The sequence below is a fragment of the Atractosteus spatula genome, chromosome 16, assembly GCF_055471065.1.
Source record: "Atractosteus spatula isolate fAtrSpa1 chromosome 16, fAtrSpa1.hap1, whole genome shotgun sequence".
NCBI lineage: Eukaryota > Metazoa > Chordata > Actinopteri > Semionotiformes > Lepisosteidae > Atractosteus > Atractosteus spatula.
The window spans coordinates 3,630,136-3,646,227 of NC_142721.1; the positions used below are offsets into that span (position 1 = coordinate 3,630,136).

Sequence of the window (16,092 nt, forward strand, 5' to 3'; positions counted from 1 at the left end):
TAATACTGTGCTTACTGACACAGACATGGGCTGCAACCTAAACACAAACGACATGCAAATCCAGTCGGTGATGATGAGTCTCCCAGACTGGAATCTCGTGCTGGGAAACTGTGATAGGTTGTCTAGTCTGAGCTTTTGTCACTTTTGTGCAGCAAATAACATAAAAAGTGCTCTATGCACTTTTTATGTTATTTGTTATTATGTTATTAAGAAGAGATAGCTGTAGCTTAGAAAAACATTCTGAGTCTAATTTGATACCTTATGTCAGTTGGCAGTCATTAACTCAGCTGGGCAAAATCCATGAAGTGCTTTAGGGTCCACAGTGTTCCTGAAAAGCACTTGTTAAATGGAAACTCAAATCTTCAGTCTGGACAGTGAATGTCTCATCAGTGAGAAAGGATTATTCAGACCTGAGGAAAGCTGATCAAATATCAATCTCTGTCTTTTATGTCCTAAATACTGTTATGTCCTCTGTCTTTTTCTACAAAGATATACATTTACGCAAAAACGCCAAAAGAAAGAACCTCTCGTAGAACATAACCTTTATTAGAAGGTCAGTGGTCTTTGAATTTATCTTTTGACCGATGCTGTTACATTTTTGTTCCACAGTTCTGGAATGAAAGTGTTCCCACTGCTGAGTTTGTGAAACAGTTAAAAAACGCACTATACTCATTTAGAGCCAAGCGTACCGTGCCAGTGCTCACTGGGATTCAGGCACCCTGCCTGTTGTACTGGCCTTCCCTTCATGTCTGCCTGGCCTCCGCCTGACTGGTGAAAAGCTCTCTGCTGGGACTGGGGCTCAGAATGGGGAGAGAGTTCTTCGGGCTTTTATGGATTGAGGAGGGAGTTGGGTTGATTTAGCAATGAGGCCTCTCTGGGGAGGAGAGACAGCATCAAAAAGGCAGCCGTGTCCATGTCCCATCTGATCTCAGCAGGCTTGCCCTTGTCTGGTCTTGATCTCATCAGGGATCCCTGAGCTCTGTGACTGGTAATCCTTTGCTGCAGCCCCCTCCCCAGTAACTGGAGCTGACTCAGACTCTTTTTTCAAGAGTTCACACAGAATTGTATTTGCCAAAGAGGCAAAATAAGACTTCCTGGTGACCAAACTATTTTTTCGGGTTGTTTCTTCTTGTTTGTGTTACTTTAACCCTTGGAGTTCCAGTCTTTAGCAAGACCTGAAGGCTGGAACTAGCAGTACCTGAACAGAGTGGGCAGAACATGCTCTTCATTGTCACATAATTTTATTTTTACCCTTGGTGTGCAGACTTTTGTGCTTGTTTTGCTGAATTTTCTTCTCTTTTCAGACATGTTTTTTTAGATGAAGGCCCTACTGATATTTTGTGTTTAGGAATCTTTAAGAATTTTTCTATTAAAAAAAGCTTTATGGTTATATATAATACATGAAAAGATTTTCATTTTATGTCTAAAGTTAGTCCGCTGCTAACACAATTCCAGCCAAGCACCCATGTCTTAGACTTTCACAGATTTCTCTATCTGGATGCTCAGCAGGGCACGGCACCACATTGGCCCAAAATCAGGATTTCTCATCCCCTTTTGCCTTCCATACATTACTTTCTTCAACCCTGTGTTTAGGTTACTCCTGTTCAGTGTGCAGTGTGTGGAGTCTTTTATAACGAGATTTAAGAAGAATGATAGTGGGTCAGTGCAGACCAAAGCCACTGTCATCTGTTTATTTCAAGGTTCTGTTCTTTTCCCTCTAAGAATGTAAGAAAATAAAGCAACTGAGTGTGATACATGGCCACAAATTACTTGCAGCTGGGGAGGAGTTGAAAATGTCATTCCAGGTTAAAGTAACTCTTGGTGATAACTGGTCTCAAGGATCCTGCTATAGTTTCCAGAAGAGCCTGCTTTAAAAAAGTGAAAAAAGAGAAAACAAATGTCCTGAAAAATTAATTGAATTGCAGAATAATTGCTATTCTTGGTAAGCAGCATACAGCATCTTCTTATTTCTGCTGGAAGTACTAGGCTTGGAATAAAGAGAAACGGAGTCCAAGGACAAAGTGGGTGGAGAGAAAAGAGCATGGCAAGAAGAGAGAAAACATTGCAAATTATTTTAAAAATAGGACAAATATACTGAAAAATTAATGAGGAGATTCCAACACATTTTTACCTTGATGTTCCCTTCTTCCTGAAGCTCAGTTTCTGACTAGGTTTGATCAGGTTTGTGTCGCAAAAAAACTATCTATGGCTGAAACCCATGTGGGTCTAAGAAAATTAATCCGGCTTTCTAAACGACCTCTGAGCCAGTTCAGATTAAACAGGGAGCAGCTGCACTGCAAATGCATGTAGCAAGAAAGACATGCAACTCTGTCAGCAGCTGGATGAAAAAAAAAGCACTTCACTAGTTTGTGGCTTAGGATAGTTATTTTGACCGTGGAACGTGTTCTAAAATTAAATTCGTGTTTTGTTGTCAAGAGTTGCTGGTATACTGAGTCAGCATATTCTGAGTCCTTCCCCTGCTCGTATACGGAAACCCATGAACCTTATTCAGTCTGTCCATTTCTGTGGTGCATTCCTCTTTATGTGTTTATTATCTGACAGTGCTGTAGATGGGAAGTTTTCAGCTGTGCTTCCTGTGACTCCTGCTGGTCCTCATCCCACTCGAGCTCCTGTTTTCTTAACCCAGCTCTAAATTGACTTTGCTTAATGACCCCTTTCATGAATTTTGCCAAAAAGCTGGAGAACTTAAATTCATATATTTACTAGTTATCGCTGTCATGGATACACTGCTACACTTAAAATCTCATTGTTTTCTTTTCTTCCAGTTTAGCTCTAGCTATCGTTTCCATGACTTTCCAGTAACAGCTGTAACACTGATTATATTTCTTTAATCAGGTCTGTCTATCATGTTTATATGCCAGTCTCCCGATTGTGGGTACTGGTCCCTGACTAAGAGAGACTGAAATATCCTTCCTTTGAATAACACCCCTCATTCCTTAAGTACAACTGGGAAAATCCTGGTGATTTACTGGTTGTAAACTACAGTATGCTACTCCTTGTTCAACCTCAGTGTCAATTATGCTGAAATTGCCTAATAATAGGTACCGTGGTTGCATGTTTTTATTCTGAGGTCTGAGAGCCTTCATTAGGTCAATGGGCTGTAGAGATAGGAGGCATTAACATACTTTTCAGATCTCTGCTCTTTCAACATTAAAGGTTTTAAAAACTGCTGTACCATAAGAACCTAGAAACGGTTACAAATAAGAGGAACTTTAGTCCCATCAAGTTCATTTAGTAGCTAGTAGATACTTTATTAATTTGTAGCAAGGATCTTATCCAACCACTTCTTGAAAGAAACCAGGGAGTTAGCTTCATATTTTCCTATACTTGTACTTGCATGTTTTGGAAAGTGATTTGATTCAAATGACTGACATTATGTTTTTGAAGAATGTCCGTCCTTCTAATGAGTCTGAACTCATCAGTTAACAGTACACCAATTTAAACTCTGGCGCATTGCTTCCTAATTATTGTTATCTCTTATTTGGAAAGTTGTTTTCTGAAATAAAAGAATTTGAAACATGGTGGGACATTCTGGTCGTAACAAGTTACACACCAAATATTGGTGTCATTTTTTATCTCTGACTTGCCTCTTAACAGTACTTCAACCCACAGAAAGACCTGATGAAATTTCACTGTGAAAAAATTGCTAATATGCAGTAAATCAGACAAGGAGCAAATACTTTTTTCAAGGCACTATATAATAACTAGGGAAAGAAAATCAGAATTTGTAAGCCCTTTAAGTGGCCTTATCCCACGAGCCCTGATTTTTCCTAAAGGTCACATGCATAATTTTCAAACTCCTTGTAGAGTGCACATATGGTTATGGTTATATACTGTACAAGTGTACAGATGAGATTATTTGTGATGGAGTTAAAATTTTTATGTGTTTAAATTGCTAATATGCTAAAAATAGAAAAGAAATGCAACTATTTTACTTATAATTCTAATAATGCAAATTTGAACAGATTTATAATTTATAAGTTGTTTTTATACTGTGTTTGAGAATGTCTGGAATCTTAGGGAGAAATGTGGCATGATTTTTGGAAAATTTATAAATCAGCTTTAAATTAATTGGGAAGGCCCTGAAATGGAAAATTGCATGGGTAGTATAATTATGTGGCAGTTACAGGAAGTGTTTACACTGATAATAGAAATGTTACGTAGTGTAAGTGGCTGATTTCACAGCTGGTTTGAATTTTACAGGGTGAGTTATAAAGCTTAGGCTCCCATTCACAGTAATCCTGTTCACCCAGCTGTCAGTGCGTAAACTGAGTAGGCAGAATCCTACTCACAAATTTGGTTTTAAGAGGTTTCCTAATGGGAGCTTTATGAGGTGGGTGTTCAATGATACATCACTCTGTTTGTGAAACACTGACACTGATCAAGTTGAATAATAATTCTATTCATAAAATATCAGCATTTTGAATCAGTGGTTGTTGGGAAGACACAGTACCCCCACGATCTGACAAGGAAGCAAAGGGATCTCTTCACACATCTTTGTTTTTGTGTTTTGTGATATATTGTATAAGTGAAACAAAGCATTTTAAATTCAATCTCTAGCTATGTCACTTTCTTGAGGAATGTCTAGCATTTTTAAATAAGCGTTTTTATATACCGATGTCTTAGTCTAAATCCAGACCTGGGGTTCTATCTGCATAGAGATTGTGAGTGAGTGTTTCCCATGTTCGAGTGGGTTTCTTCCAGGTGCTCTTGTTTCCTCCCACAGTCCAAAAAACATACTGGCAGGCTAATTCGCTTCTGGGAAAATTGGCCCTGATATGAGTGCTTGTGCGTTTGTGCGTCTGTCTGTGTCTCACCCAGGGTGTACCCAGCCTTGCACCTGTTGCTTGCCAGGATAGGCTGCGGCTTCCTCACGACCCTGAGCTGCATTGCATGAAGCAGTTAGGAAATAGATGGGTGGATAATGACAAAAATGACTGAACAATATTCAGAAAGCTAAGGCTTATCTTTGTTATAGTATAAAGCAATATTAATGAGTGAGATCTCACGGTGCGATTTTTCTTTGGAATAGGAGAGCAGTTAACTATAAAGAAGGGAAAAGGCTAAAGGAAGAAGATGAATGAATATATTAGAGTCCCACCCGTTGCTCTCCACCAGTGAAAGATCATTTGAGTCTGGGGACTCATAATGGCTCTCTGCCCCTTCTCTTCTCTCTGCAGCCAAGGTGAAGTCCAAGTGTGCGCCCACCTTCTTCGCCTGTGCCAATGGGGTGCACTGCATTATCGGACGTTTCCGCTGCAACGGGTTTGATGACTGTCCGGATGGCAGCGACGAGGAGAACTGCAGTGAGTGTTCTTGGGTGGAGCCCGTTTGTTGAACTGCTCAAATTGCTGCCATTACTCTCTGCCATGGAATGTGGGGATATCAGGGACCTTGCTATCCAGAAGGAGACCCTAAATGTCTCCATCTCTAATCTCTATCCCCCAATAAAAATTTTCAGTTTACTGAATTCTATATTTCTGTGTATAACACTCTAAACCATTAACCATTTATGACAGTCCCCACTCTACATCAGCTTGTTCTTCTGTAACATTCCCAGTGTAACTTTCTCAGTGTCAGTCTTTCTCCTAATGTTCCTGATGCCTGTACCCAGTTGCCCTACATACCCACTGTCTTGATCCGAAAGTCACTTAATTATTTTTTTCAATTATGTGTGATAACCCATGGTAGCATCAAACAGTTCATACAATAGCATTGATGCTACCATGCATTAGATTATGCATTTCCTTTTTCTTCCAAAAAATAGATCACATTGGGGGAAACGGACTATTTACCTTTTGGAACAACTCCTCTTTTCAATCTTGCAGCAGCAAACCCACTTCTGTGCTCCACAGCACGGTTCCACTGCAGGAACGGGCGCTGTGTGGACCGTAGCTTCCTGTGCAATGGGCAGGACAACTGTCAGGACAACAGCGACGAGGAGCACTGCGAGAACACCTCAGGTAAGACCTGCTCACACACTGCCCTCGTGCTCAGGCTCAAACAAAGACACGGACTCTCAGCTGAAACTGGGAAGGCAAAGAGCTGTGGGTTTCAGGAACAGGCTGCCCAGCCAGTTGAAGATTGAGGATCAAACTGCAGGCAAGAACTGTCAAGACAGACCTTTAGAGTCAATTAGCTACTAAACTAACACTTGATCAAGGTGGACCAAATGGCCTGCTCTCATTTGTACCTTTATTTTGCCCTGCCACTGGGTAACTGCTCCTTTGTGTTATATACTGTTACTGTTTGTCTGTATCGGACAGATTTCAGTCACTCTTACACAACATGGACATTTTGTATTTGAATATGAACCTTTTAACTCTTGGCTATAGTTTCGTCTTCGGCCTAGTCTATTGCATTTATTGCACAGTGATTAGGGTGTATTTGTTGTACAAAACAATACAAAATATATTTTAAGTAATGTCTGGGAAAACATGCCTCCCCTCAAACAAGATTACCCTCTGCAGATAAACACACTGGGTAAATGAGACCAAGTTTTATGCATTATTTTAAATAAACTAAGAAAAAGTTTATTTCAAGCAATGTTTAAAATATTGGATGTTAAAGTTTGGCAATGGTAATTAGGGACAAATTCTTTGTGTTAACACATTTTTAATCTTATTACAGTACTGTATGTGGTAAAAGGACTTTCTTAGAAAGTTCCTCATACAAGTTTAAAAACTGACAGGGTGGATCAGAAGCCTTCGGGAGCTTCTAACAGACCAGCATCGTAAGCCTCCCAGCTGTCAAAAAGGAATTAAATTAAAATTCAGTATTTCACAAAGGTTTGAGAAACTAGCACTGTTTCTATTCAGTAGAAAGGAGGGTACAGATAATATTAAAAACCCTGTTAACTTACCCAATACTACCTTGCCTGCTTATCCAATAGTGTAACATTCTCAGGTAAATAGGTCTGATCTATTAGTTAGGTCAGATGGACTGTCAAGTCCATTTTATTTGTTTGTTTAATTTTTTTTCAACAACTGGAGAATTTCATATACAAAGCGTAGCTATTAATAATGTATTCATTATAATATGCTATATATGGATGAGTGTGAGTATGAAGGATCAGCTGCTCAATGTTTTGTCTTTTATCCAAATAAAAAAGCAGGAAAGCTTTGAGGCAGTACTGTGAGGTTCCAAGCCTAAAAATAAAAGTTAGAACTCATTTCATGAAGTGAAAATCTTCAGTGACCTTGCTGCCACACAAGAGATGAAAGCTCTTGACTCAGGGAATCATTTTTAACTAACAGAAACATATTTTATCATTTGTTTTTCAACCACTGTGAGCTTGTATGGTCTAGTAGAAAACAGCAATTTTGTAAACACGGGGAAGATTTATGTAATACTGATTTTACATCATGATCAGATTGCTCAATGAGTGAGCAGTACATTCCTGTCGTATGTAATACCTGCCTGATAAGGCACTCCAATATGGCTGTTCTAGGATATCAGCATTCGTTTGGGGGCATTGTCAGGCCCCAGTCAACCCTAAGCTGTTTGAAAAAAGACATTGCTGCTGAAGAGATACCAAAAAGAAAAGTGACCTAATCTTGGTCTGAAAAATACGTCTAGCATCGGTGTAGTTAATCTTGAAATTTGGATTCTTTTCAGGTATTATTAAAAATTCTGAAAGTCACTGATAGTCAACAAAAATACCTACTTTCAAGGGTAGACAGCTAAAGAAAGAAATGAAGTCCAGGTGCATTGAGGAGAAAAAACAGGAAATATTTCTTTAAACAAGAAGTTGCAGGTGTTTGATACAAACTGCCATGCTGTTACAGGTAACACTCTGGGATGCTCTGAGAAAATGTTTGGTGAGATTCTTAAATGCATGATTTGCAAGCATTTTCACCCAAGTACTTTTCTTAAGGTGTTTCCTGGTTCAGTAATACCCACTTGTAACTTGTACGTTTCTCATATCTGAATTCTGAGATGTTTATCCATTTGTTTGTAATATCAGTTTTGCCTGTGCCACCTATTAATTGTCTTCCATTGTGTCTCAATGGCAGCATAAGGTACAGTATGTCAGCCCTGCGCTGGTAGATACCACACAGCCCATCATGCAACTGCAGTGCCACTTTGAATCATAGTGACTATCAATGTGAATGAGCTCCATCTGCAAAGCAAATCTTTCAGAGCCAGGGCAGCAGAGCACTGCCAGAGTAAGACATCTGGAAGTTTACAGTGAGTTTATATGAGTGGCAAGTGAATTTTTACACTATTTTGTGTATAAAGGAAATGAGGCATATCAAAAAATAATATTTCACAATCTACAAGTGCTTGGGGACTATATTACATATTCTGGTGTTTGCAGTTCTTCAGCTTTTGAACCAATTGGTTGAGCCAGTTAAAGTTGTGAGCTGTGGGTACATAATGGAACAGGATTTATAAACCATTTCTCTGTTAGGAAACTGTATTCATACCTTATGTATTCATAAAAGAAGCTGATGGCTATGAACATACTTTCAATGGACTGTTCAAAATAACAGACCACGAAACATTTCATAGTAAATTTTTTAAAAAATTATTTAAATAAAAGAATTGACAGAGTCTTCTGTAAGCTCATGCACAGAGCAAGAAGGCAAAGGCCTAATTTTAAAAAACAATGGAGTTTTAAGGCCACACTACTTTTTCACAAGGATTAAGCTTTAAAACAGCAGCATATTTTCAGTATTTCACACTCATAAGTTGTACGACAGAAAATCCATCAGAGATTGCAGATGTTATCTCATTAAATTTGACTTGTGCTTCTGGAATGCCTAGAACTCAAAGAATCGATTTGAACATGCACCCTTCAGTTTCACTGTGTTTGAAGTGTGTGTGGCAATGCAGAAGGTTAATCAGAAGCAGATCGAAAATGTTATTTATACATACACTCTTTCAATCTGTGCAGCTCTAACTGCCATGTAGCTGCCGGCAGTGCCTGAGAACATTAGCCTTTGGTTTGTGTTCCAAATGCTACTCTCTTGAGGGCAGGCCAACTCTTTGAGCTCTGTGATGTCCCTATACATCTAACGCACACTGTAGCCATGGAGACTGTGGTCAAATGGTATCCTGCTGTTAACAACTTCAAAGAAATTCCTCTCTGGACAAAAGGCCTACTGTTGTGAGTTCCCTGTGCAGTTTTGCCACATTAAGTACCTCACTAGAGAGGGAACCACTGGACAGAAAACAAAATGTAACCATTTTCTAAAAATCTCATTTAAATCTAATTTTAAAGGATTCTCCAAATATAGGAGATTGGAATCTCACTTTTGTGGTATACAATAGCACCCAGATATGCTTTTGTCTGTGCTTCTGACTAGAAGTGTGAAATCCAAAAATGAATTACCCTAGTAGGAATGAAATTTCTTGGATTATCTTTGTTAGAAAAATACAGCCTGCACATGGTACAGTAGCTACCCTGGAAGAATAGAGATGTCATAAATGAATGAACAGACGCTCTTTTCTGAATAAACTGCAGCTAAGCTCTCTCCTTGATAAAACCAAAGGATTAATAACACAGAGGAGAACAAGTATTGTCAGGTAAACGGCTGTCACTTTTAAACATCCCAGAAATTTAATTTGAGCACAGCTTCAGAGGAACAGGAGGGGAAGCGAGAGAGATTGGAACGAGACAGTCTCCCAGGACTGCCAGAGGAATTGCAGGCTTGATAAGGGAAAGTAATTGGAAGTTGGCTACAGAGATCTGAGAGCCGTGTACAGTAAAGATTGGAGGAAGTGCCAGTGCCACTGAAAATAAATGTAGGACATGTTTAGGAAGAGGAAGAGAAAGGAAAGCAGAGGAAGAAATATTGATGGGTGATCCCTGCCCTGTTATCTGTCTGTGGGCATTTATTCAATAATCACTATTCTTTTAGTCATTGGTCTAAAAAAGCCCTTGGTCTTTGTCATTCCACAAAGAACAAATCAAACTATGGATCAATCAGAAACTTTCAGCACATGTACCATCCAAGACTCAAACTGTGTTCACCTGCCAGGACTGAAAACAAGAAACCCAACTGGTGTTTTTGTGATGTATATGCAATACAACACTGAATAGTAATCCTCACTTCATTTTGCAATAAAGTAAATTTACTTTAAAGCAAGTAGTAAAGAAAGTTTACTGACTTCGTCCCTCTTCCTCATGTTGATTATGTCTGTGGATATACTAATAGTAATTTCCTTTAATAAGGTTAATGAATAGTTAGCTGTGCTTTCCTGTGTTGGGGTTGGGAGATAAGAGAGTCCATGATGACCATTGGAAGTCAGGAAGGCACCAGAAGATTGGAAGGAAAATTTGTTTTTGTAGTCCAAACAATATGTCAGATATGTCAAAAAATAAAAGTAAAAAACTTACATTGATATAGGAATTAACAGTACTTTGGGGAAACAGTTTAAACGGTTTGCTGTTCTGGGCTTTTATCTTATCTTACAATTGTCTTTTTCCCTCTGCGCTGCTGCATCTGTACACCAGACTTCCTCTTCATTGAAGCCAAGGACCCAGCCTATTGGGTAGCTGCTTACTTATTCTCGCTAAGCAACATTTTTTTTCCATATACTGTAGCTGCGCAGACATTTTTAATTGTTTCTTTATACAAGGTGTATTTCAGACAAGATGGCCTTGTCTAGACCACATTTGCCACAGAGCTGCTTCTTTGTTCACCCCTCCTAACTGGTCAGGTGATTGAACTGCTGCCCTGAGCTACCGGATCAGATGTAAGAAGTCAATTGGTCAGGTGATAGTTTAAAACAGGAAGTGGAGGCTTTCGGGGTCAGTCAGTTCGTGATATGTGCTGTCTGGGTGACAGAAAACAGTCCAACCATGGAATTGTGGACCCGAGTAATGTGTGAGTTTTGTGAAATTGAAACTGTGAGTTTTGAGTATAATGGATTTTGAAAAAGGGAAAGACTTCTATTCTTAGGAGAGTATTCTGTGAAGAGTCTCAGGAAGAGATTTGTGGTGAAGAGTCGTTTCGTTTTGAGGCTGGTAAACGGCTTAGCCATGCAGCATAATAGTCGGGTACTTAAAGTAATCTAGTCAGGAGCTCGAGAAGGAGTTAGGCTTTTGTTTGGTGTATTTTTTGGTTTCCCTCCTCATAAATAAAAGAGCACTGTTTTTTTAACCTCACGGCAGTATGTGTGGTCTGTTGTGCTGGATCTGCCTATTTAAAAGATCCCGTTATGCATGCCCAAGGGTGTGTCATAAAGGGTAATGGTTTTAATCAATCTGATCTTGGGATCCAACACATTACCCATAGCAAAACAAATCACTAATCGTCTAATAATGGCGTGAAAGTGAAGATAATTCCATCTCAGTGTGTTTAGAGGCAGATGTGAAACGTTTTCTGACACACACGAGACTCTCCAAGGAGCTTTGATTACAGTTGGTGACTGAAGTCAAGCATTTCAATTATAGCTCTCTCCAGCTCTTCAAAATCAAGATAATCCCGAGGGACAGTGCCTTCTGGAGTGGAGAGGGGAATGGAGGTTCTTGTAATTACATGTCACAGCAGGCCCTTTCCCCCTCCTTTTAGAGCAGACCCCTCTATTTCTAATTTTAAGGAAGGTTTATCAGCATCCAATCTGTCATGCAAATGTCACCAGTTGAGCTCATTCAGCGCTTCAGGAATTGCAAAACTCACTTTAATAATTTATGAAGCAGCTAACGAGGATTTGATTGTTTTCACTCAGTGTGTGCAGCTATTTTAAGAACTGCTTTTGGCCCAGTCCAAAGCAATTTAGAACGCTCTGTGAAGAATATTAGAATTTCATATTGCACTAAGAGCTTAATTATGGGAAATGCTGCTTTGCATTGCTGTAGCTCCTGAGTCAATTTATACAGTAGAGGCACCTTCAGTATAGATTGAAGAGAAAGCACTCGGTATTATAGGTTCATTTTTTCTTACATCTTTGACTAATTCCTGCCTACAGTGTAAAAATATTAAGAGTGTTATGAAAATACTGGGCTTAGTTCTCTATCAGTAATGGTATGTTTACAGTAGAGAGTTACATTTAGCTAGTCAGCTTTTTCACTTGTATTTCCCAGCTCAAAGCATTAGCCAGTGCCATAATGAGCTGTCATTTCTTATTATAGAAGAAGTATGTTTTTATGTGATTCCCTCTTTGTCCTTTCTGCTTCTGTTGTGCTCCCACTTATGGGCCCAGATGCTCAGAATTCTTTAGAAGATGAAGAGTTGCACTATGTTGATTAATGTTTTCTCTGAATTTCGCCAGGCCAGGTTGTCAACTTATCATACAGAAATAATGCAGTTTTGCCCTCTAGGGTACAGAGATAGAAGGAAGGGTCTAGTTAACCTAGTTAAAATGGGACTATGAAGGGGAAACCTAATGACATCCACAAACTATTTGGAGACATGGTTCTAGGACTCTGTGGGAAAGGTACTCTGTCATTTTTTTATTTACTACACTACATGGTCCAGATTTCATGAGGTTGACACACGCTGGCTTCAAGCAGGGATTCATCTTGAGATGGCACACAAAGGGCTCAATGCCAGGAGAATTAGTTTCAGCCGTCCTTGGCTCTTTTGGAAACAGTGACCCCTATTTCGTGGGTGACATCATTCAAGGACACAGCACTCGATCAGACTTGAATTGCCTGTGAGTTCCTGCACGGATTTTAGTGTCAAAGGACGAGGGGCTGAATGAGTGGGCAGGTCGAAGGAGCCTGTCCCGGGCACAGGAGTCGTTGCTGATCCAAGAGGTAAAGACACATTCAGAGAGTGTCTAAGTGTTTATTTAGTAATAATAAAACTGCTGATTCAAAATGTAAAAAAAAAACAGTAAAAGTATCTGCTTGAAATGCAAGCTGGGCTCTGCAGTCTAGACATTACTGATTCAGATCTGGGCAATTTAATACTCTGACTGTCACCAAGATTCCCTAGTCAGCTACAAAGTAGCATCCACTCAGTCTGACTGTAGGAGTGCTCTCTGTGCAGGTCCCAACCAACAGGGATCACTAAAAGAACACTATAATACAAAATCAGCAGAAAGGCCAAATTCAAAAGTCGGATAGGCAATCCCAAAAAAATAAAACACAAGAAGCAGGGGAAATGAAGCTTGGAGCAACTAGGAGAAAATGAGAGGAAAACAAGACCAAGAAGATACGCAAGGCCTGAAACAGAACAGGAATACAAAATAAGAAGCAAGATACTAAGGTCAGGAAAAACCAAGTAAGTAAGGTCAAGAGCTTAAACCAGAGGTATACAAGACTGAGCTCTAAAGGGAATAAGACCACAGTTTATATAGAGCTGAGGAAGGGAGGCGTGGAGCCTTAGATACACTGGTAAGTCCTGACTGGCTAAACCTTAATACAGCCGTCTGCGTGGTCTGTGCCTCTGCTGCGCAGCTCTTACAGCAACCAGTGCTGGAGGTGCCCTCTGGTGGTGAGGACGTGGAACTGTAACACTGACCAGTACTTGAGAGTTTACAGTTATCAAGGAGCTCTGCATCTCCTGTGGGTTTATTATGATACCTTATCTTTGTCATTGGTGCTGTGGGCTTGCTGTCAAAGTAGAGGCAGGTTGCCAGACAGTGTTAATCTCAGAGAATATGTGTGTTGTCATCATTCTGCCCATCCAAATGTGGGTTGTAGTCAAGCCAAAGATGATTTACAGTACAGCTGCCAATAGGAGGCTGGGATTAAATTGATAATATCATGAAAATACATAATTTTAAAAACTTAAAAAGGTGCATGAAATGATGGGATTGAAGGAGTTCAAGCAGGTGGCTGCATCAGCATGCGCTGGCTGCAAAGGAACAGGTAACTGACACACCTGAAGAAGCTCCATGGCCGAAACATTGCATCTCTCTTTTCCTTTTAGCGTGGAATAAACCTTTACTTGTTCATTTGAAATGATTGGATTATTCAATTATTTTTTCTTTTTTTCTATTTAAAATTAGATTTTGCAGATTAGAATGAATGAGACGATTCACACTTAAAACTTAAGCAAGAAACAAGACAAACTGACTCACTGGATTAATTGGTCTAGATTCTCTTTTCTACATCACTGCAATCTTTAGGAACAGTTCATCAAGTGTGTGAATATATTATGAGGCTACATGGCCTTATTGTTAGTTCCTTTACATATTGAAATCCCTTAGTGAGTGAATGCTGTTTCAAAATAGTCTTTCTGCTGGCAGCTGTAATGAAATATGTATATATTAAAGTAATAGTAAAAATGTATTCTATCTCCAAATCAAAATACGGATAACATCCTAAATTCAATAATGAAAACAGAGAAAGTGGGTCTTATGGTTTCTTGGTTTCCCTGGCAACATGATGGAGCAGTGAGCAGTCAAACAAATGTTTATTTTCAACAGTGATTTACAGAGTAGTGCATATACTTCTACTTACATATTATTTACATATACTGTGTACTTCTATTTGCATATTGTTTACCAAGACTGTGAGTCTCTGAGTCTAAGTCATCTACTGTTTCAAAGCCACCCTTCCTAGGTAAGGAACTAGGTACAGTATGGTCAACCCTACACCTTTGTTAAAAGGTGATCGTCTTGGACCGGCGTTATCTTATTGTTTCCTCGTCGTGGCTGGGCATGTTCTCCAGTGGTCTCTATCTTCAAGGGAAGAGATTCATCATGTGTGGCTAGGGATGGTGAAATCCTATTTTCCTCTTTCTAGCTCACCACAACTGACCTCTTTGCAAACTGCATAGCTCTTGAGACAAAGCAAAGCCAAGGAGGCCTGATGGAGCAGTCTAACTCAAGCCACCAATGTCCTCATTGTTTCCTGGCCTGCACTGGATAAATATACTGAATGTTAAAATCAATGTGTTATAATCGATACTGCTATATCCAGTATTCTGAAGTAGTTCAGGTGGGTAGCTGCATCACCATGCGTAGGCTACAAAGGAACAAGTAATAGGTTTATTCTAGGAGACTGCTTCAGAGAACATGTTCGGGCTGTGAAGATTAAAGATTTCTCCAAGCCCATAGTTTCTCATTTCACCTCTGACGGCCACGATCACACTGATCTCTCCGTCTGCGTTCTCAAAGAAGGATTTCTTCACTCCCATAGCAGAAAGACATCAGAAACAAAAATTATCCTGAAACCTGGTTCACACCTTCCCCCTTCTCTCACTGACAGACTTGTTTTCGTGTCATCTTCTCTATTCACATGCAGGTTTCGACTTCACCCCTCTCTTCACCTCTCTCCACTTCGCACCGCCTGAGTGGCCTCTCTGCCTCTCCCCTGCTCCCACCTCCTCCACTCTCCCAGCTTTTCTTCTCCTGTGCTATTTAATCTTTGCTGACTGCCCTATCTTTCTCACACCCGAAGAAGACTTCACAGCCGAAACGTTGTGATTTCTATCTTCTCTTTTCAGCATGGAATAAACCTGTATTACTTGTTCCTATCTAGTATTCTGCCAGCATATAACTATATATACAGTATATAAGAAGGAACAGAGAAGTATTTGTTAGAAGAGACTACTCAGAGTAGTGGTATTTTTTAAAAACAGCAGTCAATATGAGCTCCACAGTGGATATTAGTTTGCCCTTACTAGTGCTAACAAGTATTCGCCTGATAACTTTGACTATAAGCACAATGCAGAATTAGAAATTTGCCTTTCTGATGATAGGAATGAATGGGTATTGAGTATTAAGTCTATTATCTGCTTAATAACTTTAAGATTTATCAAAAAATCCATTGTATTTCATTTAAAATTAATTAATATTGTAACTTTTAGCTATTTTCTTGTAATCACAATATACTGTATAATAAGGGCTGTGGAAGTGTAATAATAAATTAAGAAAATAACTTAACAAAAAATAACTAAAGATTTTAAACATGTGAAGCTGAAAAAATGATAAAGAAGATATTGAAAACAATGAAAATAGTCCCACAGAAGTTAGCCTAATCAATATTTGTTTATACATATTGTACACTTTGAGTTTAGGAGAAATTAAAAATCCTGCCCTGCCTTGAAATGTTTGATCACTTGTTTGGACATATGGTGGGTGACATTGTCTGGGATCTCTCTAGGAGAGCTATTTTAAGAACTGCTTTGCCTTGATCTGAAATAAATTAATATCTTCCGCAAGGAA

At 39.3% G+C, this 16,092-nt stretch overlaps 1 protein-coding gene across 1 annotated transcript in view; it reads left to right on the forward strand.

The window, feature by feature from the left end:
• Positions 1–16,092, forward strand: part of ldlrad3 (low density lipoprotein receptor class A domain containing 3) — a 78,288-nt gene that overhangs the window by 34,480 nt on the left and 27,716 nt on the right. Inside the window, exons 3-4 of the mRNA XM_088934715.1 lie at positions 5,202–5,327; positions 5,850–5,984. Coding sequence (XP_088790841.1) covers positions 5,202–5,327; positions 5,850–5,984 — 261 coding nt within the window. The remainder of the gene's footprint in view (positions 1–5,201; positions 5,328–5,849; positions 5,985–16,092) is intronic.